General features: G+C 50.6%; 1 protein-coding gene and 1 long non-coding RNA gene across 6 annotated transcripts; one reads left to right on the plus strand and one right to left on the minus strand.

Moving 5' to 3' along the window:
- The first annotated feature begins 563 nt into the window (after positions 1-563).
- On the plus strand, positions 564-23,802 carry MGAT3 (beta-1,4-mannosyl-glycoprotein 4-beta-N-acetylglucosaminyltransferase). 5 transcript variants are annotated; one of them, XM_068191273.1, is made up of 2 exons: positions 564-843; positions 17,112-23,802. In XM_068191273.1, the coding sequence occupies exon 2, from the start codon at positions 17,113-17,115 to the stop codon at positions 18,619-18,621; it is 1,509 nt and encodes a 502-aa protein (XP_068047374.1). In that variant the 5' UTR covers positions 564-843; position 17,112; the 3' UTR covers positions 18,622-23,802. The 5 variants fall into 5 exon arrangements, with proteins under 5 accessions (XP_068047374.1, XP_068047371.1, XP_068047373.1 ...); XM_068191270.1 differs by lacking the exon at positions 564-843 and adding an exon at positions 5,046-5,470; XM_068191272.1 differs by lacking the exon at positions 564-843 and adding an exon at positions 7,035-7,058.
- On the minus strand, positions 11,759-15,704 carry LOC137474597 (uncharacterized). Its single transcript, XR_010999415.1, has 4 exons — positions 15,646-15,704; positions 14,678-14,800; positions 12,298-12,388; positions 11,759-11,869 (listed from the first exon to the last, which is right to left on the minus strand). It is a non-coding gene; the product is annotated as an uncharacterized lncRNA (long non-coding RNA).
- Positions 23,803-25,425: the final 1,623 nt, after the last annotated feature.

Raw genomic sequence — 25,425 nt, forward strand, 5'->3', positions numbered from 1 at the left:
GGTGATATTACGGTTTGGCTTGGCTTTGTTTTCCTTTCCGAAGATGAGCCCAACGTGCAAGAAGACAGGGAAAAGTTGAATTGAGAAAAGATAGCTTTTGCGGTTAGGGTGCACGACCGGGAGTCAGCAGATGCAGCTTCTATTTCTGGCACCGCAGCAAAACTTCCTGATGTCGCTGGGCAAGGCAGCTCACGCATCCCCACCTCGCCTCCCTCCCTCCCGCCAAGCAGCGAGTGCTCCCGCCCTCGCCGGCCCCCCGGGGCGCGGGGAGAGATGCTGAGGGGGCGGCTCTGCCGCGGGGCTGCGGGCGGCACGGCGGCTCTGCCTCGGCCCCGCGGCATCCTCGGGGGCACCGCCTGGCCCGGCACTCGCTACCGCAGCCCGCTCGAGAACGCGGCCCCGGCCCTGCGCGCCCCGCCGGCCCCCGTCCGCGGGGCTCCTTTGTGCGGGGGGCGGGGGCGGCCGCGCCGTGCCCCGGGGGGCGGGCGGCCCGCGGCGGCGGCCCGGGGGGGCGGGCGGGCGCGCCGGGGGAGGAGACAGGCGGTGAGGGCGGCACAAAAGGGGCTGCTGCAGCCCTGCCCGCTGCTGCCGGCGGGGCTCGGCTCGCCGCGGCTCTGCAGCGCAGCGCATCCTTTCCCGCGGCCGGGAGGAGGTGCCGGGCCGTTCCGCGGCGGAGAAGGAGAAGGCGGAGGAAGGCGGCGGGGGGCTGCGGGCTCCGGGCTCGCCTCTCGCCTCGCCGCGGCCGGCGCCGAGCCATGCCGGGGGGCGGCGGGCGGGCTGGGGGCGAGCGGCAGCCTCGCCCCGCCGGGGGCCCGGCGGGCACCGACACTGCGCCGGCCGGGGGTGAGTGAGCGAGCGGGCAGCGGGGCTGGGGCGGCGGGCAGAGCACGCCCCGGGGCTGCAGGCAGCGGCGGCGGGACCCCCATCGGTCCGCCCCCCCGCCGCTGTCGCCACCTGCAAGTTGTGCCTCGGCCCGGGGGTGCGGCGTCATCCCCTGCGAACGCTGCCGGAGAGGCTTCCCCCACCGAGCCCCCACCTTCGCGCTCCTTATTTATTAATGCTATATTTTTATTCTCTTCTCTTCCCCCCCCCCCCCCCCCCCCCCATAATCCCGGCATCCCCTGCTAGGGAGCATTGGCTGTGGGGAGGAGGGAGGTGATGCTGCCAGCCCCCTGCCCGCAGCGGAGGGCTCGCCGGGGATGGAGGCACCCTCCCTCCGGCCGGGGCACTGCAGCGGAGGCCCATCTGCTGCCCGGGCTCGGCTTGCGAAGAGGGCACGGGCTGGGGATGCGTGCCAAGCCTGCAGCAAGCGAGAAGGAGTAACAGGAGTGCGTGCGTGGGAGGGAAAACATCCATACAAATAAATGTGTATCGTCAAACGTCCCCTGTGCCCTGCCCTGTGTCCGTGTCAGATGGCTGCAGTTCCCCTTTTCGGGGCTGGCCGCAGTGGGACGCGGGCACCCAAGTTCTCCCCGCTCGTGCGAGGCTCGGGTTGTTTGTGGGCTGGATTAGCTGTATGTCCTGCCGGAGTGACACAGGCTGGTGAACCTCAGTCCTTGCGAGAGTTTTGCTCCCTGGGCGAGCGTGACAGGGTTGGTGGGGAGCACAGCATCTGCTGCAGCTCTAGAGTCCCTCAGGCAGCTCAGTAAGGGTGGGAGCGTGGCGCGGGATGGAGAGAGGCTTCTCTCAGTGCCTCAGCTCGTGGTTTTCCTTCGGGGATTTCCACATGCTCTGTTTCCTCGAGCCGCGCCTGGGTCGCACGGGAGCCCTGCCTATTTCCCAGAAATTATGCTGGGGTCTTGCATTTCTCCTTTGCACCCTAGGGCAGAGCTAGGGTGGAGCTGGGGTCAGGAGCGTGCCTGCCCTGTCTCCAGAACATCGTGTGGGTGCTGAGCGCCTCTCCTCCTATAGAATAGCCCTCCAGTTAATTCTAAATCTCTCTTCTTGAGTGGGAAGTTCAAGCCTGTGAAAACATTCGGTGGCACCCCTGCTAACAAATATGACTTGAGTCACCAGGAACCCCCAAGCCTGTGCAAACTGAATTTCAAATTCCTGTATGCTCTTGCACCTGTTACTCACCTTGGCAGGCTGTGAGTCAGCAGGAACTCTTCAAGTTCCTTCCCCAAAGGGTGTCTCTTGTGCTCTGTGGGTCCCTCGTGCAGCAGTGGTATTTAAGTCCAGCTGGCACCTGTGATTTAGGAAGCACTTGCAAGTTCCTGTTGCTGCAGCCTGGCTGCTGCCAGCTTCTCAGAGAAGGGCAGAAATCAAGCAGGATCTACTGTTCACTGCTTGACCCTCAGGCAATGGAGAGACATGTCTGAGGGGAGGAAGAACTATGGGTGCCCCTACATTCCAGCAAACCTCCAGTTTCTAAAGCCCTCCTAAACACAGCTGTAGCACCTGTGCTTGTTTCAGCCCCAGTAGCAGTGCTGGGATCGCGTCCTCCAAGCTAGAGTGGGAGAGGAGCAGTCCTTTGAGCTATTCTGAGGAGGGAGTCTCCAGCTTGCCTGTAGCACTATAAAACAAGCATTGAATGAAAACCATTGCAAACTGCAGGAGAGGAGGGAAGCTGTGGCTCTTCTACTGCATGTCATAAAAGTCCCTCAAAGATTTATAGCTCCTCTGTACTCTCAGGTGATTTTGCAGTAGGGGCAAGAAATCCTCTGCAAGGTATAGCATTCCTCCCTTTGAGGACTCAGTCTACCTGCATAGCTTGTTTATTAATGCCCTGGATATGGCAATTATATCCTTAAGAGAGGGGATGGATTCTGGCTAGCTGCAGGTGTGTTTTCTTGCCCATTTACTAATTTGGTGGCCCAACTGCTCCTTTTTGTCTAGTATACTTTTGGTCCTAGGTGCTGCTGTAGCTCACCTCCATTGGAGGTGTCCTCCACACTCTTGTTTCCAAAGTGGTTTTGGTGGCTGAGTTGCCTGCCTGCTTTCCTTCCTCCCTGAAAATGCTGGTAGGATTGGAAAAAAGTTGCCTGTGTGGCACGCAGGGATTGTCTTAGCAAGGAGGTCAAAAAGAGTGGGTGGAAAATAGTGTACTTGCAGGAATGCTAGCTTCAGTGGATGCTCACAACTATGAACTTACCTGGAGCACTTGTGCCCAACATGAGACAGAGATACCCGGTCTGGAGGCTTGCTGGGGCTGCATGGTGAGCACAGAGCCCACTGAGCCTCAGCCAGGCACATGGCAGGCACAGACACACTCGGTGTGTTTGCCTGAGGAGCGTACCTGTGAGGTTTGTGTACTTGTGGGCTTCCTGTGTGCCTTGTGTTTACCTTTCTCCTCCTTCTCCCACGCACATCTGGCTAAGTGCAATGTGACACTGGGCCCTGCCAACGCGCATCTGGCTAAGTGCAGTGTGACACTGGGCCCTGCCAGATTGGTGTAACATGCTTACTGCATGCCTTTGAGGGATGCTTGTGTGACAAACGTGGGTGGCTGTTTGCTGGGTGTGTGTAGCAATGCACACGGGTCCTGCTGGATGCACTTAATGTGGAACACAGGCACTTGTGCTGATTTTTATGGTTGCAATAAATGTAGAGCATGTAAGCAGTCATGGGTATGGCAGTTGTTAAGGGAAGTGCACATAGATGTTGTTGTGCATATTCAGTATGTGAAGGGCACCTTAGGCTAGACAAGTTTCTCTTTGTCCCTCCCTTGCTTTGACCCGTCAGCAAGCAGAGATAAACTCAGTCCCGTGGAAGAGTTTACAGCTGAGTTTTCAGTTTGCTGTGTCTAAGCTTCCTCTTCTCTTGAGAACGGCATCTTTAAGGTGCACCTGTTATCTCAAATTGACACCCCTACACCCCCCAGCCTCTGTGCTGGATCATAAAGGTGGAGGAAGGAAGTGTGGGAGTTTGGTGATGGATAGATGGGGCAAGCTGGGCCAGCATTCCTTCCTAACGGCTGATTAGGTTTTCGGTGGGGTTAGTTGCTCTAAAATGAGCCCTTTGTACATTGTTGCAGTCTGTGACCCAATCAGTGGGATGTAGCTGGAGGAGGTGGTGCTAACGAAGACTGGTACAGCTGTCAGTAACTCTGGCAGAGAGGAGGGCGTACTGACTGGCACAAGAGATGTCTGCATGACTTTAGGTCAGTGGAGGTGCCTCAAAGGGCTGGTTCATGTTACCAACCCTGGCTACAGAAGCAGAAAAGTGTGGGTAGTTGTACCCACGTGTTTTCTGCTACTGTCACCCATCTGTTCTGCACATAGGGTCAGGCCGCACTTACTAGCACAAAATGCCATCAGGACACTACAATGAAACATTACAGTGGGATCTGAGATTTGGGGAAGGTAGGCACGTGGGGCAGTGCAATCTAGGGGGATGTGGGGAGAGTCTTAGGAGTGCCTGCTGTTCCCAATCCTGGCTGTTCTTGGAAAGGTGGTGACATATCTGCAGTGCACACGTGAACCGTGCTGTCGAGTCAGTGATGCAGGCTGGCCTTGAGGAGCCATGACAGAGCTGTCTGGAGGGGCCAAGCCTGGCAGTTCTGGGTCGGGTTTGGGGTGCTTTGATAGCATTAGGTGAGTGTCTTGCAAGGACTGGGCTGTGCCACAGCAGCAGTGCTGGGTGGGGTGCCAGGACCAGCTGCTTGTGCCAGGGCAGAGTTGCTGTCACAGAGCTGGTGAGGTCCCCCTTCTCCAGGGAAAGGTGAAGAGAAATGCTGTGTGCTGGAGCAGTGGTGTAGGATTTACAAAAGCACTCTATGCCTGCATCCCTATGGAATAAACTCTGGCTGCATATCTGAGGAAGGCAGAAACATGATTTGTTCACCTATTTTTTCTGACTTCTTTGTGTTCTTTGGCATGCAGACCCTTTGCTTCCCAAAGTTGTTCCTGAAGTACAACAGGTACCTCCTGCTCTTCAGACCTCTGAACACCTGTAGCAGGGTGGGTGTATTTTTGTGCTCAAAAACTTGCTCAGTAGAGCCGATAGGTGAAAGGGAGTGCAGCACTGCGCTTTGAGGTTTCAACAGGCAGGCTGAGGGAAGAAGTAGCATGAAGGGAGCTGGCTGCCTTACTAACGGCAAGGGTTTGTTCTAGAGTTGTGATTTTGGAAGTGATTATTACCTGTTTTAGGACAGCAAGAGTTATGTGAGCTGCTCGCTGTTGAGGCCTTGGCCTTTTGTACGGAGATAACCCCCTGTCTGAATAGGCAGCTTGATGACCTCAGCTAAGGTTCCTTGTTTCCCCACCAAGGGGAGTGCCCAGGTCTGTATCTAAATAGGCTTTTTTCAAAACATCAGTTGTGGCTGTGTGGTATGGCCACACTGAGCATTGCCAGAAGTCTTCTTCAGCCTGTAATGCACACATTGCAAGAGGAGAGGTGGATGTGGCTGACCAGAAGAGAGAAAAGCAAAAGGGACTTCTACTCTTTCTGAGGATCATCTCTGTCTTGCATTTTGACAGAATTTCTCTCCAAGGACCTTGAAGCAACCTATTAAGCTTCTTTTAATTAGGTAAGCCCTTACCCAGAGTAGAAAAGTCTCTCACACTTCCAGCGCGGTGAAACTGAGGCATGGAGCAAGGCTGTGCTGTGCCCAGTGGCAAACGCAGGGGCTTGTCAGGAGAGCAGCAACCAAAGCGCCGCGCTTCCTGTACTTTCTTTGCTGCTGGCTGTCTTGGAAATCCTGGAGAACAGCTGGGAGTAGGTGCTTAGCCAGAGGTTATTGATAACTTTCTAGTCACTGCTTGGGTTCTGCAGCCCTTTTCACCATAGATATTGCCTCCTTCTGTAATCCCAGCTCCCTGTTGCCTTTCCCTCAGGGAGTCGTTCTCCCCTCGGTGTGTAAATCTATACAGGTTGGGCTAGGGTTAGCGGGCAGACTCAAACTGGGGTAATTTTTATCTTGGGATATTGCTGCATGTCTCTTGCAGGAGGGCAAAGCTGCAGCAGGCAGGCTTGGAGCACAGCTGAGAGACCGATGCAGATCAGCCCCGCTGCATGGCAGCTCGCAGGTGACACCTGTGAACTAAGCGTGGGTATCCCTGGCTTGGTGTGCAGATACGGAGCTGGACAGAAAGCCAGGGAGACAGCATGGCAAAGAGTCCTGAAAGGGAGTCTCTCTCCTAGATGCTGAGCCCTTTAAGCAGGGGAAGGTGGGCTAGAGCCCTGAGATTTTAAGCTGGTTGTGCTGAGGCTGAAGAAAGGGCTGCAGTAGTGCTTTCAGTTCTTTCTTCCTCTAAAACAGACACTTCTAGCTGGGCAGTCGGGAGAAGGAGGAGGATGGAGGCCTGTGCAGGCTGAGCACATTGGGCACAGATCTTGGAGGCTGTAGCAGCTAGGAAAGGTAGGGTTTTGGAAGAAGGATTTGGCTGTAGGGGCTGAGAGTGCATGGTGCTCACTGTGTGTGAGGAAGTTGTGTTTTTCTGGAGCTTGTGGTGTGAGGGCTGGCTCTGAGGCAGAGCAAAGGGCAGGGTAAATGAGGAGAGCAGTGCCCTGGAGTGATCAGCGTGATCTGCACTTTGCTGCTTAATGACCCCATTTCCAAGGGAAACTTTGGAAGCCCTGATATTCAGGGAAGCAGGATCTCCCGAAGGCAGAAGACTGGGGCAGCAGAACTGACTGTATTTCTCTCTGCTTTCAGCTCAGCCTTCCTTATTATTTGTGTTAGCAAAACTCTTCTTTCTTTACCACTCCAGAGCTTTTTTTTTTTTTTGTTCCTTTTTCTCCTTCCCACCTGCCCCAGCAGTTCTTTTGTCCCTGCCTCACTGTGCCAATGCTGTCCAGCTGCAGCTTTTGCCAGCTAATCCGATCCATGGAGGCAAGACCTACTGAGCAGCCTTGCTTGAAGGGGACACGATTTTCTACATTTGCTCCTGGGGCATGTGAGGTCTCTGGAGAAGAGGTGGATTAAAGGAGCTGCTGTTTCCCCATCAGCCCTGTGTCCCCAAATACCTCCTCTCCTGCTGTTGCTTGGTGCAGGCCTGGCTGTGAGCAAGTGGCCAACGTGCTATTGGCACAAAGCCTCTGTGGCCCCAGAATCCCTATCCAGCAGCAACTTCTGGAGGAAGGGTTGACCACACCTGCATTCAGCTTGGCCGGGGGTACGATGGGATTGCTTTTGCATAATTTAGCAGTCTCTTGAATTATTTATAGTGCACTTGTGCTCTGCAACAAAGTCTTCTCGCTTCCCATGAGCACTGGGGGGGAGGGAAGGGGAGTTTGTCAGGCATCCAGAGTCTACCACTTAGTGATGAGGAAGTGCTGTGGGCTTCCTTTCTGCCTGTGTTTGTTTGCATATGGCTCTGTGCAGCTGAACTGCCCTGAAAATGCAGTTTTGGCTTCTGTATCACTCAAGTGTGTGATACTGCTGAGCATCTCTGTGGCTTGAGATTGAGCAAGAGGTTCTCTAGTTCAGAGCCTTGTCTTTGCAGTAAAGAGACTCTGTCAAGCTGGAGACAATGAATCCAGTGCTTGAATTTGGTCCCTCACTCAACTACAGTGCTGGAATCTTCTGGACTGTTATCTAAAATATTTAGATCCTTGAAAGCATTTTTCTTCTTTCAAAGGCCCTTCTTGTCTTGCCAAAGTGTTTTTTAGATTTGTCATGACACAGTCCATTGGACTTTGCACAAGATCATCGGGACCTGAGCACTAGGTAGACCAGGTGGTTGAGTAGCAAACCGTGCAGCTGAAATTCCCATCACTTTTCAGTGATTACACCCTGAAGAGAAGCTGACTGGGGCAGTTTGTTGCAGTCTCTTGCAGCAGTGGAACATCATGAAGATGAGCTGGGTAGCCCAGCTATGTATGAGCTTAATGCCCTTTGTGCCTCTGCCTCACTGTGGCAGGTTGCTGCACCACACAGGTGGGCTGTACTGCTTCTGCCCTGCTTGTCCTGTTGACCTCAACATGACCACAGCTCCCCTCCTGCACTGCATGTCCTGCTTGCTCATAACCAATTTTCATAATGTGTTTACACAAAAATTCTGTCTTTCTCCTTTCCTTCCTTTTTTGACCTGTTTGTGGCAGCTGACTTCTCAGAAACACAGTTCCATACAAATGTTTGTGTTACTGAAGACCTGAAAGGAGAGGAAGAGGGCTGAGGGTGGAGAAAGAAAGAAACTTGGCCTGTAATCAAGTGATTGTGGTAGTAAACTGCTGTCTGTTGTGCAGTTGAGCAGAAATGCTCAGCTTCCCTGTTTTTATTTGCATGGTGTTCACTTGTGGCTTTTGTGTTTGGGGCAAAGTTGCACAGGTCATCGCTGTATGTTCCCTGGACAAACTGTGCTGTCCCGTCTTGCCCTGCCCTGGTTCTCGGTCTCATCAGCCTGAAAAGAACCCATTCTTTCATCAGATGGTTTTACCCCTTGTCAGGGGCATCACCATCTGGCTAAATACAAAATTCTTTCTCATCCTTCTCAAGAACTAAGGCAACCTAAAGGAAGAATGTGAAGACAAATGATCCCCAAATCTGTGTGATGTCCAAAATCCTTGGCATTTAATCTTGCTGATGAGGACAAACTTTCTCCTTCTTTCCCCATAGACCTGCTTCTAGTTCTTTCTGCTTGGATTAATCTGGAGATCAGGGTACTGCTTTGCTTCGTGAAAGGGAATGTTTGTGCAGAAGTAGTAAACATATTGTTGAGACCCAGGCCTGCTGCAATGCCTGTAAACAAGGTCCAGTTGTCTGTGGGAGGCAGAAGAGAGATTTATGTGACCCTGAGTTAAGTGCATTAGGAAGCTTTTGATTTCATTCTAGGAAACTGCCCCTTTTCGTGGTACCATATGCCAGTTATCGGCATAGAGCTGTGACTGCAGAATTGATTCGTGGGGATTTAATCCAAGGGGCTGCAATGCTGCAGTCGGAAGGATAATATTAGCAGGAGGTTGTCTCTGCAAGCCAGAGCCCCTGAGCTATGCCCTTTGTCCACCCCAGAGGTGGGAGTCTGGGCTGACTTATTCCTGCCTCGGGGCAAGGCACTGAAGAGCTCTCTGCCTATCAGCCCTTTCTTTCCGAAAATAATAACAAAGTGGAGTGGCAGCGGGGGATCCCGGCAGCACTGTGTCGAGGTCTTGCCTGAGTCTTGAAAGAGGAAATGAAGAACAAAGGCAGAAGAGACAAATAAATAAGGGTCTGTTCGTGGTCCAAGAAAAATTCCCATGGGCTTGTGTAACATTCTCGGGAAGATGTGACACTCCCTGGGCTGGAGTTAGTTTTTGAGAAATGAAAGGAAAGAGGGGGGAAAGGCGAGAGAGTAAGCAGCGGGGGTTGGGGAAGGGGAGGAGAGAAGGAGGGAGAGACATCCTAGAGAAACCTTTCTGCATGGAGTCAGGTTTCTCCGTTTGTTCCTGGTGAAGAGGGGTTAATGCTCTTTGCATGGGATTGGCTGGTCACCAGACATTCAGAGTAGAGGGGGATCCGGGGGCTGCCAAGCAGGACCCCTGTGGCCTGAAAAGGAGGGGAGGAGGGGAAGGAAGAGGCTCTTCCAAACAGTAATAGATCGGCTACTGTGGGAAAGTGAGCACCCTGCCAAACCCCAAGTAGTTGGTGACGGATGGGGGAGGAAAGAGGGTGGGGATGGAGGGCCAGCTCTTCTCCTGGCCACTAAGATCTTGCTGCTATTCCATGGCCTCTCTTTATTTATTGTCTTCCTGGGGTTTAATTATTCTGTTCCTTGATCCATCTTGGAGAGCTTTTATCCTGGGGATGCACAAACAACTGCCACCCGCTTCAAAAATAGCTGGAGTTAACGTGGTTTCTCTGTGGTTTCTCCTGCCTGCGTGGATCTGTGCGCTTCACCCATCACCATGGCATCAAGTGTTTCTTGCCTTTTCCCTCTTCTAAGTGCCTTGCTCTGGGCTCACAGGGCAGACACTTCACCTTCCTCTGGGCTCTTCAACCTTCATCTCCCTGTTGCTTGGGCTGTCACACAGTCCCTGCTTTCCTTTGCACAAGGTTTGCGTGCCCAATTTGGCGTGTCTGCCACGTGCTCTTCACCCATGGACCTGCAGGTCTGAGGATAATCTGGACTGTTCATCTTGGAGCTGTTCTCAGGATCTGTGGCTTGTACTCCACTTGCTTGACCTGCATGGAGTGCCTGCCAGGATCTGCATTGAAAGCAGTTGCCTGCTGCTGCTGATTCTTCCACTTCCTTCCTTGAGATGTGCTCCTTCTCTGATGCTGCTGGGAAGAATTAGTGAGCTCATGGTGGTTGAATGGGGGCCTTGTTGGAGATTTGGTAAGATGAACAGCACCTACAGTTCTGTAATTTTGAGAGTCTGAGGATGTATCTACATCTGTGTTTTGATCAGAAGTGAACTGGTGAAATAATTTAGAAAGTTTCTGCTGGTCATCTGCTTGTTCCCATGCCTAGATGTTTCCTTCAAGTTTATTTTTAACCCAGTTAGATCTGCTGCTGATATGGCTGTAAAAGCAGACTTTCATCTGATTGACAACTTGCATTCATACAACTGACAACTGAGGGATGGGTAAGCTGTGATGGTGGTGAGTGAGGGGGGAGAACCTCTGACACAACAGCCTGTGTTATCACATGCCTCACTTGAAGTCTCTGAAAGCATGATTTGGCTTTGGCCTGTCCCTCTTTGCAAGGCACCAAAACTAGCAGGGAGACCTTGCATACTTGTTTGATTACCCCATGGTCTGTCTGAAGACATAAATTGCTTTTTTTGCATAGTGTTGTCCCTTTTCCCTTTCCTGTTCTTTGTGATGGAGTATTCCTTCCCTGTAAGACACCAGAAGACCTAACCAGCTCTGTTTTGCAGTGAGTGACTGCTGTGCAGTTGGAGCAGTGAGCAGCAGCAGTCCTGTGTTTGTCTGGGAGAAGGGCCTCGCATCCTGGGTGAGTGCAGTGAGCAGTGCCTCGCTCGCCCTCTGATGTGTGGAGAGGCCCAGCCTTGGAGCCAAGGGTGACGCAAGCTCCAAGGCCATCACAGCAGACTTTGTGGAACCAGATGTTTTGAGGAGGCAATAAGCAGGGTTGAGGAAGAGTCCTTCCAGGATATCAGGCATAAGTGAGAGAAAGAGATGCTGCTTCTCCTATAGTGGAAAGAGCACTCAGACTAGTGATGCTAAGAAATTGAAGGTACAACTTCTGAGAGCCTCTGAAGGATTAGAGTGTGCAGAAGCATTTCTGAAGCAGTGGAAATTCCTATGGTGAGACTGGATTTAGCTGGAGAGAGATTAGCTACAAGGGAGCCCAGCATATCTGAAGGATACCGAGAAGAATATTTGATTGATTGCAGCAGAGTTGGAAATCCAGCTTAGTTTCCTTTAACATGCAGTACTGCACCCTTGTGACGTCCAAGTATTTCTTGGATAAAACTGAATTGGTGTCTTGTAGGCCATTACTGGATTTCACTAGAGTTTTCTAGTCTCTTTCTGAGGTCTTCTTTTAAACCAGGGGTTGGAGAGTTACATAATTATGCTGCTGTTAGTAATATGGTAGCTACAGTAAGAACAGTCTGTTTTAGTGGAGGGTGTTATAATGGACTCTGAAGGTGTTCAGATGTTGGTCTGTGATGCTAACTTCTGGAAGATCAGTCTTGAGACAAAATCCTGTCAACAAACACCGCTTTATCTCCAGGTCCTATGTGTTCTGTGTGGAGGGTTAAGAGCTGCTTTGTCCCACAGTGTGCGGCTGTCTTGCTGCGATTGGAGGTGTAGCATCTGAAATAACCAAGGCTTAGTGCACTGATGAGCAGGACAAGACACTTGAGAGAACAGCGGAAACAATGAAAGTCCATGGGAAGAGTCGATTCTGAAGATACTGTGCTTGCAGAGGTGAAGAGGTGAGCAGCCACAGCACTTAAAAAGCTGGAGGCTTTGTGCTGCATCCATCTTAGTTTCTGTGTGCAGCACATAGAAGCTGCTGGTGTGGAGCACTTGGGTCTCCTAGAGGAATGCATAAAAGAGATACTTGGTTTGTTTGTTTTTTGACTGTAGATGCTGCAGGTCTGTTGAGACTTAGCAAGGTCTTGTACACAATCTGGAGGCTTGTGGTTGATATGTACATACATCATGTGCCTTTCTTCCCTGGGAAGGGGAAGGCAATGCCTTTCTTTGTGCTGTGCTGTCACCCTTCCCTGGCCAACCTCAAACCTTAGTTTTGTGTAGATTCACCGTTAGCTATCTTTTTTCCTCAGTCTGGTTTTCTTTCTGACTTGGTGAGACCTATTACTGGTGCGTGGATGGCAGCTCTGGGAGGCAAGTGGGAATCATGGTGGCACGCTGTTGAGTGGTTACCTTACCACTCTTCTTACCTGTCTGCAGAAATGGAGGGAAGGTGCTTAGGATAGAGCCTTGCTGTCCCTTAGCCTGACCTTGCCTGGAGAGAGACCGTGCTGGATGGCTCCATCCAGCTGTTTGGGCTGGCACCAAGTCAGTGGCACCTTGTGGTCAGTTGCCTCAAGGCTGCAAAGGAAACGCGGAGTGTGAGGTATTGCTGTTTTGCATTTGTGCTGTGGGCAGCAGATCTTGATGAAGGACACAGAAGACTGTTATATTCTGTCCTTGGAACTTGCAGGGAAGCTGATACGGACCTGCTTACATGGAAACCACCTTGTGCTGTGACTGCCACAGCTTCTCACTGGCGTCCTTGTAGCTTGCAGTCCCTGAAAACACCGTGGCATCTTTCATGTGAGAGATGCTGAGCCCTAGTTACCTTCTGGTACATCCTGCTACTCTCAGATTTTCCTGCAGTGTAGGATAATCTCCTTTTCCTACCCTTAAGCAAAGTGCAGTCCTGCTATCCCTGAGCTTGTTTTAGTTGTTGACAAATACTAAGTTTTATGGTTTCTCCTTCTGTGGATGTTGGCAGGACAAAAGTAACTTGAGATGTTTAGAGGTATTGTGGCTCTGATGCCTGCTTGGTTCCTGTACTTGAGGATGGCATGTAGACCTAGTACTCCAGAAATGTGGAGCCTGTTCTATTTGTCTCTAACTGGAGCAGAGAGAGTTGGGCCCTCTGTGTGGAGTGGGGGGGTGGAAGTCATACTGGGTTTTTAATCTGCCATGTGAAAGTGACTCTAATTTGAATTGCTGCTTTGTGTTGAAGTGTCTGAGTGATCTGCAAATATGTTACTGCATGGGTGTTATGGGATAACTTTAGGCAGAGGAGATGAGCATTTTGGTATCAGGGGAAAACCAGAAGCTTCTGCTCTGACTTGTTCTCCACAGTTATATTTTCCCTGTAACCATAGGAGAGGTCTAATGAGTCTTGAGTCCCATGCCCTAACAAGATGGGGTAACAAGCCTGTATCCTGTTGTGTGGCCTCTTGCCAGTATTCTCCAGAAGAGAACATTGGGGCTGGTGAACTGCCAGCTCTTATCGGTGCATATCTTTCTCTCTGGATTCTTGAAAAATAAGTATATTATTTCAGGATGGTATAAATCAGCTGGTCACTAAAATGGTAACAGGTGCCTGGGGATAACTCATGTGCATAACACTTCTAGCTTTTCTCCTTTTCTGAAAGCACTTCCCCTGCATGGTAGAGACAGAACTTCAAGCAAGGAAATATCAAAGGAATCCCTTGCAAAAAGAAGCTTTCAGCTTGTCTCTCCAGGACTGTGTATTGTGAAGCGGTCTATAACTGTGCACTTCCTAAAGAGCTTTGTCTTAATGGAGCTGACTGTCCATACTACTTCAGGCTTTTTCTTCTACTTGAACATTAAAGCTTTTCTTGCTGCTGACAGCAACTTGATCACTCTCCCAGAGATCAAGTTTACTTTTCTCCCCCTTCCTCAGTCAAAATTTTCAGAAGGGAACTACCTCTTCTTGCTGTTTTCTGTGTTCCTGGTCACTGATGGTTGCTTTGTGTTGGAGCAGCTGGGCTCTTCTGTGACAAACTGAGATATCTCCCTGACTGGTACCTCCTTTCTCATTTCCACCACATGTAAATGTTTTGGATGGGGAGGATGGAGAATCCTCCCTTGCTGGCCTTTATCTCCAGCTTGTCTCTCTAGCTGCCACCAGACATGTCTTTCACTGCAGGGCTGATCAGAGGATATGGGAAGGGATACATGACTTATAGTGTCTTGGCTCACCCAAGGGTGCATGAGTGTTCTCCACTCCCTGGTAGAAGAATCCCTGGCATGTGAGAATGAAGGTGGTTCCCTGGGAAGAGATTTTGAAAAGGACACACCTTGCTTCTTTGCTTCCCCTCTTCCAGGAGGGGTTAGGAAGTGGGTTTGTGTTCCCACTCCCTAACAAAACCAACCGAGCAGTGAAAATTGCCTCCTGGGCCGTGTCAGCAGCGGAACAGCAGAGGGTACTGCAGGGCCAGCTGGCTTGGCAGAGCAGCTGGGGAGGGCTGTGCACACCAGCCCGGCGCAGGAACCGAGGCAGCGCAGCCCTGCCCAGGGCTCGTTGTGCCCGTGGCTGAAGAGCTGCTGAGCCTGACAGATACTGATGTATGATAATGTCAAGTGAGGAAAATATGCTTTGCTTCCTAAAACCATGCGTCCTGCTATGTTGACACGGCGGCGTGCTACATCTCAGAAAGCAGAGCAGTTTGTTGAATGCCAAGAGTTAAGGCTTTTTGTCTGGGAATTTACTGCGGCATGCAGAGCATCACAGCCATCTGAGAAGATGATGTGCCTTGTGTTCCTTCAGCACTTGCCTTCAGCCCTGGGCTGGCTCAGAGGAAGCTGGCTGCCCTGCATTTGTGTGTCCTGTAGGAACTGGAGTGAAACCAGCATTACCTGGCACTCATTGGGATTGCTGTATTGGAGCAGGTCAGCTGTTCATCTTGCCCTGGTTTCAGCATCTGAAAGAGCAGCCTGATGTCTGGAAGTAATGCCTCAGAGAAGTCACAGGACACCTGACTGGAGAAAGCTGTACTCAATTACCAGTGAGGGACACTTTTCTACTGACCCCCAGTCACTCAGCTAATTTAGTGGGGGTTTGGCTTCCTTGTGCTCTTCTCTTCCCTACACTTCAAGACAGACTAAAAACTGGTGATGTGCAAAGAAAAGGCACTGAATATTCCTCTGTTTTACAAGTGATCTTGCTGCTTCTGCAAGACATTAACAGAGCCTCAAGAAAGCAAGCATGGATAGAAAGAGATGCTCATGGCATTTTCTGCAGCCCCTTGTTTTGCCCTTGTGAAGAAAGCTTGACAGCAAGCCCCAAGATGATGTTTTATGACTTTTAACAGAAGAATATCAGCCTCTTAATGTCTGGGCCACTACAAACGTGATGTCCAGAGCCAGCACCCTGCCGCTGACTTGTGTTGTGGCAAAGTATATTAAAACCCCTACTAAACATTAACAAATAGAAATGAGCTCTCTTTCTTTTTTCCTTGTTTATTTTTCTTTCAATTTTTTCCCCTTCCATGGCCATGCTGTAACTTTTCCACCAGCTTCAGGCTTGTAGTCCTTCAGTCAGAGCTTAATCCAGGACTCCTTGCCCTGCCACTTGAGCACTGGGGACAATGTCAGTGGATGGTGACTTCCTCCACTAAAAATGTGACTGCCAAGTGTCCAGAAATGCTGTTGCTGAGCTGTAAGGTACAACTGTGGACAGCCGTTCTACCAAAGTCCATGCCAGAGCCATCTGTGGAAAACCAGATATGTTTTCCTTTGGGCAGTTGCCATCTGTCTAAATGCTTTTCACTTTACTATTAAATTCTCCTCAAGTTAATCAGTAAACACACTTTGCTGTATTTTACCTAATACCCTCTGAAGTGGCAGGCGCTGGTTGGGTTCTTCTTCCACACCTGCCCACGTGTCAGGGTGGTGGTGTGGAGCAGCTTCGCCATGACCCCCAGGAGCAGGGACTGTCTCCAGTGAAGGTATTGCTGGCACCACTATGTGACAGGTGGAACCTTTATAAGTGATGGTGCCTCTCAGGAACTTTGGCCCTGGAAGGGAGACTGCGCCAGGGAGAGAACTGCCAGAATGGAGCATGTGGAGGGGGCAAAGTGGTATGTGTCACATGCGTGGGGATCTCTGCCTCTTTGTCTGTCACTGCAGGAAGGGTGTCATGCTCCAGGACAGCCTCTGCCTTGAAAACTGCTTTTGGATGACCTTTCTCCCATGCCCACTTCTGCCTCAACTTGCCTTTCCCTAAACAGCAGGTGGTGAACACCTTTTCTACTTTTCCTTGGTGAAGCACTGTGTGAGATGAGTTTTTTCTTGTATTTTTTTTCTTTTTATTTTGGTCCTTTTTCTGAATTGTAGTCTTCAATAACTTCTCTGCCTGACAGCAGCTCTATGTTCCCTGCCTGGGCTGGAGGAGGGGAGGTGGTGGATAGGAGGATGAAGGCAATGTTTCATGTTGTTTGGAGGGAAGGGCTCTGCACCACTGGCTTCTTCCTGGCCTGACGTGGATCCATCATGATGGCACAGTATTACCGGCAGAGACAGCTAGGCATTTATTTTTGTCACCTTGATCCAGATGCAGAAAAACCTCAGCATCTGGTACACAGAAAGTGAAAACAAACGGCAACATATGGAGATACAGTGGACTTGAGAATCACAGGTAGGAGAAGAGTAAATGTGACAGGATCTTAATTTTATTTTTGTTTCCCTGTCCTCCTTGTGAACTTGGGTAGTATTTCCTAAGAACAAGGGTGTTTTTTTAGGGTGTGTGTTGTACAAACACTGTAAAGATCTGGAGAGCGTAGGCTGCCACTGGCAGTCTGACTAATGATCTTGGTCCTTTAAAACTGCCTCTCTTGCAGTGGTCATGTTTCAACCATGCTCCCCCCACCAAGTCTCTCACCCTTCCTGCTCTTTTCATTTTCTCCCAACCCTCTGGTGATGCACCTCTGGGGAGGCTTACATTCATTTAATTTCCATCGGTGAACAGGGGCAAATCTGCCAAGTGCAGTGAGTTCACTAGATCATGAATTCCTGTTATTCTGGATTTCCTGTCTTTCTTTCCCATTGCCAGTGCCTTTCTTACTTTTGTGGATTTGTAAGACTGATCTAGCAGAGGTTCAGCTTGATGTAACCCAGCTGAAGCAAAAGGCCCACTGAAGACGGCAGGGGGTGGGGGTGTAGTTCTTGGAGTCAAGTCTCTAAAGATGCATGCTGAGTTTGGACCAGCATTCCTGCCTTCCCCAACCTGTTTTTCTATCAGTGCACCTCAGTACTATTGAATGTGACTTTCCTTTTCGTGGCTCTTCCACAGGATGAAGATGAGACGCCATAAACTCTTTCTGACTCTCTGCATGGCTGGTCTCTGCCTCATCTCCTTCTTGCACTTCCTCAAGGCCCTTTCCTATGTCACCTTCCCCAGGGAGCTGGCTTCGCTTAGTCCCAACCTCGTCTCCAGCTTCTTCTGGAACAATGCCCCCGTCACGCCTCAGGTCAGCCCTGAGCCAGGGGGTGCGGAGTTCCTCCGCACACCCCTGTACTCCCACTCCCCCTTGCTCCAGCCCCTGTCTCCCAGCAGAGCCAGCGAAGAGCTGCACAAGGTTGAGTTCGTGCTGCCAGAAGACTCAACGGAATACTTTGTCCGTACCAAAGCCGGTGGCATTTGCTTTAAACCAGGCACCAAGGTGTTGGAGAAGCCACTCATGGGAGGTCGGCAGGAGGAGCGAGCGGATGGCGCAGCCTCGGGGCGGCCGGCTCGGAAGCCACTGAGCGCCAGCGGAACCAAGCGGCGCAAGTGGGTGGAATGCGTGTGTCTGCCGGGCTGGCATGGCCCCAGCTGTGGGGTCCCCACCGTGGTCCAGTACTCCAACCTGCCCACCAAAGACCGCCTCGTGCCACGGGAGATCCCCCGGCGGGTAATCAATGCCATCAACGTCAACCACGAGTTTGACCTGCTGGATGTCCGCTTCCATGAGCTGGGAGACGTGGTGGATGCTTTCGTGGTGTGCGAGTCCAACTTCACAGCCTATGGAGAGCCGCGGCCACTCAAGTTCCGCGAGATGCTCCTCAACGGCTCCTTTGACTACATCCGCCACAAGGTGCTCTACGTTTTCCTGGACCACTTCCCCCCTGGTGGCCGCCAGGACGGCTGGATTGCTGATGATTACCTGCGTACCTTCCTCACCCGGGATGGCATCTCTCGCCTCCGCAACCTGCGCCCGGACGACGTCTTCATCATTGACGATGCTGATGAGATCCCGGCCCGTGATGGCGTGCTCTTCCTCAAGCTCTACGACGGCTGGACGGAGCCCTTCGCCTTTCACATGCGCAAGTCGCTCTATGGCTTCTTCTGGAAGCAACCGGGCACCTTGGAGGTGGTCTCGGGCTGCACCATGGGGATGCTCCAGGCTGTCTATGCTACCGACGGGATACGTTTGCGACGCCGTGAGTACTACACCATGCCTGGGTTTCGGCAGTATGAGAACAGCACAGGACACATCCTGGTGCAGTGGTCATTGGGCAGCCCACTCCACTTTGCTGGCTGGCACTGCTCCTGGTGTTTCACCCCAGAGGGGATCTACTTCAAACTGGTGTCAGCCCAGAATGGGGACTTTCCCCGCTGGGGTGACTACGAGGATAAACGAGACCTCAATTATATCCGGGAGCTGATTCGGACTGGGGGCTGGTTTGATGGTACTATGCAGGAGTATCCCCCTGCTGACCCCAAGGAGCAGATGTACGCTCCCAAGTACCTGCTCAAGAACTACCAGCGGTTCCGCTACTTGTTGGAGAACCCCTACCGAAAGGCGGAGGGTGCTGGATGAGGCCGCCGAGGCTCAGGCTCGGGTGGGAAAGAAATCAGAACTTCACAACAAAGGGAAAGAGTCGGGTGTTTTTGTCTGTTCCTTTTCTTCTATTGTTTCCTTTGTTTATGGGCAGGGTGTGCTGTTTTTCTGGGGTCTCTGCCCTCCCTCACTTCCTGTTCTTCTTCCCTTCATCGCAGGGTGATGCTTGGGAACCCAAATTCCTCAGTCACATGAAGGGAGACATGGACAGGAGGAAGAAAGATGTTGAGGACCTGCTCTGTAGTAGCATAAAGGCTTCATGGCATCTTCTGAGCCTCTCCTGCTGGCTGGAGAGAATCTCTGCAGCCAGCTGGCAGATTTTCCTCTGGGGGAGGCTGAGAGGGTCCCATGGGGAGGGAGGGCAGCTGTTCCCATCCACCCTCATCCTTTGTGGATTGGAGCAAGCATAGATGCAAGCCTGGGCTATTCAGTGAGCGTGTGAGTCAGCAGGCACAAACTCTTGTGAGTGGTTGTGTGTGCAGATGTGTGTCACTGGCATTTTTTGGATGAGTGAATGTGCAAAAGCATCTCGGTATGCTTTTTTTTTTTTTGTACTGTATATTCAAAGGGTATTTTGGGGAAGGGAAATTCTTTGCTTCCAAGGTGTCCTTCTCAATATGCAGTCCCTTGCACAGGCTTTAATGCATTCTGTCCTGGGCTGGATCTTGCCCCAGTACCCTACCAATCCTGGAGCAGATAGGAAGCAGACGGGAAAGCTGGGTTTGAGGGGGTTTTTTTCTGCTGATTTTTACTCCTGCTCCCACAACACTGCATGGACTTGACCTACAGAAGTACATGCTTCTGTTGGAGATGGGATAAGCTGCAGGGGACTCAGTCAGATGGTGGGAGTGTATGTTTGCAAGTGCATGGTTGCCTGTGTGCATGAGTGCTCACATGCATGGGTTTGGTGTGCACTTGGGTGTTTATTACCAGTATTGATGGGGGGAGGAGGACATAGTGGGGCTTGGCTGTTTGTGCTTGCAGAAAGTGGTGGGATCCAGAAGCTGTGATCTCAGTGTTGGCATGGATTACTTCTTGGGCAATTCATAGGAGAGGACCAGGGGTAGCATCGGCTCTGCATAGCAGTGCTACACTTGCGGGACTGTTGCAAGCCTCTCTGGCTGCCTCTAGAGCCCTGCAGGCTGTGCCTGTAGTAGGGCTGCTGCTTACATGTGCTGGCTACTCCTTCTTACCATGGGGTAATAAAAGGGAGAAGAGGAAGGGCAAAATTCTGATTGTTGTGGGCAAACAAAGCCTGTCAATGCACAGAATCCATCTGTCTGACCTTAGGGTGTAAGGGGCTCATGAAGAAACAAGCAATGGGCAGATTCTTCCTGGGGCCAAGAGACTGTTTGGGGACCACAGTACAGTCCACAATGTGTGCAGCCTACATCCGCAGCCTGGGCCATGCAGACAAGACCATGGAGAGGAGAAGGGATTTAGGAGTCTGCTAGCTTCAGCTGGTTGGGCTGATGTCTGCTCAGGCACGGGCAGTGAGGATCTGGCCTGCTGTTGTATTGGATTGTTCAGCTCACTGAGGAGGCAGATTGTTGTCTCCACCCTTACCACCACCCTTCCTTAGCAGATGGCTTGACAGGGTGCCCAGAGCCTGGGTCGTAGTGGGCAGAGGGTGAAAATCATAATGAACTTGCTCTCTTAGCCTTGCAGTGGAAAGACTGACTCATGTTCCAAGCAGAAATCATGGAGGAGGATAAAGAGGAAGGCGTTGGCACAAAGAAGTGCGGCCCTTCTGGCCAGCTGTTCTAAAGCAGGAGGGCTTTCATTGCCCTTAACTCCATCAGGGTTCCATGGTCCTGTGTTGCCCAGCACATGCCACCCTTGCGCTTAATTCCCACCTATGCCTCTCTCTTTTTTTCCTTCCTAGTCCCCTTTCTAGAGAAGAGAAAATTGTCAACAAAAATAACTTGCTTGCCTAATAAGGCAGAGACTGGAATAAAAAGAAGATTAATGTCTTTATCTAATCAAATGGAGATACAGTTCACCTTAGCTGCTTCCACATGTTGTATGCCATAATGCCTGCTCAGAAGAACTGAAGGGAACCAATTTTTTGTTATTATTTTTGATTTCTTTAACATCACCATTCTGAGTTCTGTTATGTCTTCCCCACAGTTAGAGAAGCATCTTTGGGAACTGGGTGGACAGACAAACTTTGCTAGGCAGAATGCTCTTCCGAAGACCCAAAGGGAAGTTGTGGCTTTTTTAAGTCCAGACTTATTGATGTAGCAGAAGGAACTCCTGTCACAGCCATGGGCTGAGCTACTGTGTGGAGGCCTTAGGTGTAGAGAGATGATAGAGAAACGGGGTCCCAGCTGAGAAAGGAGGAGCCTGTATCGAGCAAGATGAAAGCCATAGCACTGAGGATGCAGCACGGGGAGAAAATGCTTTCCCCAGGAACAGGTGTGCAGGAGGAGAGCAGGTGTGTTAGCTTGTGCAATGCAGCAGCAGCACAGCATGGGAGGAAGAAGCCATTTCTCATTTTTACTCTGAGGAAGGAGCCTAAGGTCTGCTCTTGGACTTTTGGGCTTTGCTTTGTCTCAGTGATGATAACACAAGGTCAGTGCCAGGCTTTGCTGGAGGCAGAGGAGAGAAAGACAAGCCAGTCTTTTGCTTTGGCAGCACCAGAGCCCCAGTTCATCAGGAGCTGAAGTTCATGTGTGCTAGGGTTGTACCTCCTTATCTCCCACAGTGGGAGCAGCCTTTCCTCTGATATCAGCCCTTCCCATGCATGGCCATCCTTGGGGATTTTTAGTGCACAGCAGTCACATTTTCAGTGTTGAGGTGTGGCCCTTGTCTCTTGGGAGTTTGACAGACCCACAGCTGCAGTATCTGCTTCTCCCATTCCTGAACTACAACCTGTTGCCTTCTCTCCTCCATTATTTGCTCCACCATTCTCCTCTTTTTCCTCTGATTTGTCTCTCCCTTCTGCTCCCTTGGGCTGGCGAAGAAGGTGTTGCTGGAAAAGGAATGCTGTGGCTCTTCTGCAGAACTCCTGCCCTGCCTGCCTCCTGGACTTACTTCCTTATTTTTAAGAAATTAAATTGAAACCAGACTTCTGTTGTACTTGGAGGAAGGGGCTTTACAGATGAAATGCATTCTTTATTGTTTCTCTTTCTCAAGAATTGTTTAAGCGTTTTTTGATTTAAGGCCAAACCAGTCAATGTTTGTCTAATTTGTCTGGCTACCCCTGTGTTTATTATCCTTAGGGAGCTAGAGTGCTTGTCATTAAAAATCTTCCTTCTTGTCCCTGGAGGGAACAGACACTACTAAGCTGGCTTTCACGCAGTGATTTTCCAAGGTGGTGGCTTACCCTCTGCTCAGCCTTGCCTGTGCTGCCTGCTGGGACCTCTGCAGCCAGCTGCAGGTGGGACAGCCACCCCTCCAGGCAGCTGCCACAAGAGGGAAGTCAAAAGTATGTGCGTGTGTGAGGTGGTGAGAGAGGCAAAGCAGGAGGCAGGTTTGTGTCAGATCCTTGTTTCCCAGTGCTGGACTCTGAGGTGAGCACTGAAGCTCCTTCATCTTACCTGAACCAGGCTCTGAGATTTGAGAAGGGAAAGACCAAGAACCTTGTCCTGGAACTGGGATCAGACTATAAGAGCCTGATGTCTGTGGGTTGTTGCAGCCCATGGGGGCTGTGGGCAGTGAATCCTGCTGTCTCTCTTGGACCAAACTGTCCAGTGGGCGGAGAGAATACATCACCGGCCTTTTCCTGCAGCCCTCTTCAGCCTTGTGCTTTCTCATTCCCAAAACCTTTTTTGCCTTCAAATTGTCAAAAAGTGGGGCCAGGATATAGGCGACGCAGTGTGTGGCACACCCAAGCCTTGCACTTCTTTCTGTCTGTCTTTGTGCTTCCCACCTAGAAAGAGATTGTGTGCCTATGCATGGCTTTGGACTGGAGAATGCCTCTTTTGCCCCAAGTGAAAGGAAGGACTTGGGCTTTGGTGCACCTGCAGCAGGTGAGCTTGCTAAAGCAGAGGGAATAGGGCAAGTTAGAAGTATTTGCCCATCTGGGGCTAATGCCACAGCCAAGTGACAGAAAAGACACGGTGACTTTGTGCCTGTGGTTGATATGGAGGGTGACATGCTCAAGCCCACTGTTGCTGTTGCTTTCTCTGATCTCCGTGTCCTGCTGAGGTGTTGTGGTTGTGCTGCCCAGGCCGACCTACTCTGTGTCTCTGTGACAGCTGAACAAGGAAACAGAGCTGGCATGGAGGGAGAGTGTCAGAGCAGAATGCGTGCTCATTCCCCTCTGCCTGCCTTGCTGTTTGCTTGTGGGATGGTGTCTCTTCCCCTCCTCAGTATCCCTGGGGCTGTGTCCCTGTGTCCCAGCTCCTGCTGGCGATCTCTGTGGCTGCTATGCCTCTGCACTGTGAAGACACGTGTCCAGGGTCGCTCCTGGTTCCGTTAGTGAACACTGGTGATGAAGAGGGAAGGGACGGCTCGTCCTGGCTTCACTGACCTCTAACCTTGGTGAGAAAGGAGGGAAGTGAGTGGGAGAATGGCTCCTGTATCCCTCCATCATTGTGTTCTCCCTACCCTCCCTAATCCCCTCCTTTCTGATTTCTGAGACATTGGACAAACTCACTCCTGTTATGGAAAGGGAAGGGGAGGTGGAGGGTAATGGAGTGGCAGGAGGGGCTCAGATCCAGCATTGAGAAAGAAGAACTGTTTCTAATGCAATACACTGACATTTTAAAGCTTTGGGCACTACAGGTAATGGATGAAGAAGGGATCTGAAATACTCTAAGAATTCAAACCACTGTTTTTTCCTGCCTGTGTGGATGATGATGCAGAATCATCCTGGAGGTGGTCCAGCAGCACTTCTGAGCCTGGGGTCCACCTGGACCTACTGGTAGTGTTGCTCCTGGAAGGGCTCCAGGACACCCTGCTTTGGAAAAAGAATGTGTGGACTTGCCAAAAAATAAAAAGGAAAGAAAAAATAAGAGCATCTGCAAAGCTCCTTTCAACTCTGTAATTTATAAACAGCAAGTAATAATGAACTTTTTGTAAGGATAAATCAAATGTACATTCTGAAATCATTTTCTCTGTAAATGGTTGGATTTCATTTCACCCTTAAAGGGATGCTTAAAAGGAGGAGATAATAATAAAAATTTAAAAAAATTTACAAAGTATGAAAGGAAACCAAGATGTGTGTGACAGCTTTTATTTCTGATTGCCTGGCCAAGGGGGCTGCTGGAAAATGGAGTGAGGGAGCTTCTTATTTTGTCAGAACACTGTTCCCAAGAAGGAAGATGGAAGGGGAGCCTAGCTGGTCTGGGGACTGATTCCTGATTTTGTAGGCCCCTGTCAGACCTAATCTGCATGTTAGGTGAGTATGAACATGTAAAGGCACATGAGTGGGGAATGATGGCTGCTACGTGCTCCCAGAAGAGCTGGTGGACATGGGAACCAGCATCATCTCATAAAATGGTCCCTTGACACCATCTTTGCTCCTTTGGATGCATCCATTTTTCCAAGTAAAGCCCTGGAAACCCCGGAGCCCTAAATTAAACCTGCCCACTGCAGAAATGCCTCTCTGGTAGCTGACTTCTGGCACAGTGCATGAGAGAACATGACCTCCTTGTTTTGGTTTATTTTTAAACCTGTCTGTTGTAGTTTTGGCTGTTCCCATTACTTGGTATCAAAGCCTGGTCCTGCTCTGAACCCTCCTAACCATCTGGCCTCTGCAGTGCTTTTGGCAAGGGCCTTTTGCAAGCTCATGTGCCACCTACAGCTACTTAATTTTTTTACCTTTTAAAGTGTCTTAATGCTTCAGGTTCATTCCTGACTCCATTTAGAGATAGTAACTGTAAGCATCATAGGTTATTTTCCTCATAATTATTAGCTCCAGTGAATTCCCTCATCTTTCTTTCATCCATACTAGTCTAATGTTCTCAATTCTCCTTTTGTGGAAGGGTCTCATCAAACGAGAGGCTTGTGCTGTGCATTGCTGAATGCAATTCTGCTGTTTCCGTCTCTGGAACAAAGGGCATGAAAGAAACCTGCCACTCAAAATTAGCAATTAAAATTTTCTATTTGGAATTTTTAGCATTCTTAGTGATCACTGTATTTTTGTGCTTGAACAGGGGATAATCTAAAAATAGTTGATGACCAGCATGCTTGAAATTTCAATTTTTCAAGAGGTGAAGTATAAGTCTGTAAGCACAGACCAATGGCAACTTAGTGAGACAGTTTAAGAAATGAGAGTTGACTAGGTCAAAGGTTTTCCCACGTTATTTTTCTTGCCTCTAACACAAAATCCCTACTGACATTTATATTATTTTAAAAAGTAACATAAATGGCATTTCTTTTTGTTTCTTGTGAGGTTTTAAAAGACCTTTTTCCCTGGAAAGCATGAGCTTCTGCTGCAGGAGCGTCAAGTGCCTCTGTGAGCAAGAGGGGTTGACTCTTGGACCAAACCGGTCTGGGGTGGAGATTGTCATTTGCAGGAGCAGTGGGGAGCATGTGGCCTCACCACAAGCCCCATTTACCATGTCAGAGGGTCCCTCAACACACCAATGCAGCATGCATCCTGGGTATGGGTACAGAGCCTTAAGCACTATATGGAATCAGGAGCCTGCAAGGCATCTGATGCCAAGCAATCCTGCGTGTTTTGCAGCATTTCAGTACCCCAGCAGGTGTTAGATGGGGTGATGCATCCTGGAGGAGCTCTGGCGTGACCTGCCGGGAAGTCGGTGGTTTCTCCCAAGCTCTTGCTCTTTGTCATGGATGTCTGGTGCTCATCCTGGGTACTGTGCAACACTG

Source organism: Anomalospiza imberbis, chromosome 5 (assembly GCF_031753505.1).
Source record: "Anomalospiza imberbis isolate Cuckoo-Finch-1a 21T00152 chromosome 5, ASM3175350v1, whole genome shotgun sequence".
Lineage (NCBI taxonomy): Eukaryota > Metazoa > Chordata > Aves > Passeriformes > Viduidae > Anomalospiza > Anomalospiza imberbis.

What these genes read in the sequence shown, in the direction of transcription:
- MGAT3 (XM_068191269.1), top strand. Translation starts at nt 15,875, where the DNA reads ATGGAGCATGTGGAGGGGGCAAAGTG. An exon ending in CATGTGGAGGGGGCAAAGTG is followed by an intron (nt 15,901 to 17,111) that starts GTATGTGTCACA and finishes GCTCTTCCACAG; the next exon opens with GATGAAGATGAGACGCCATA.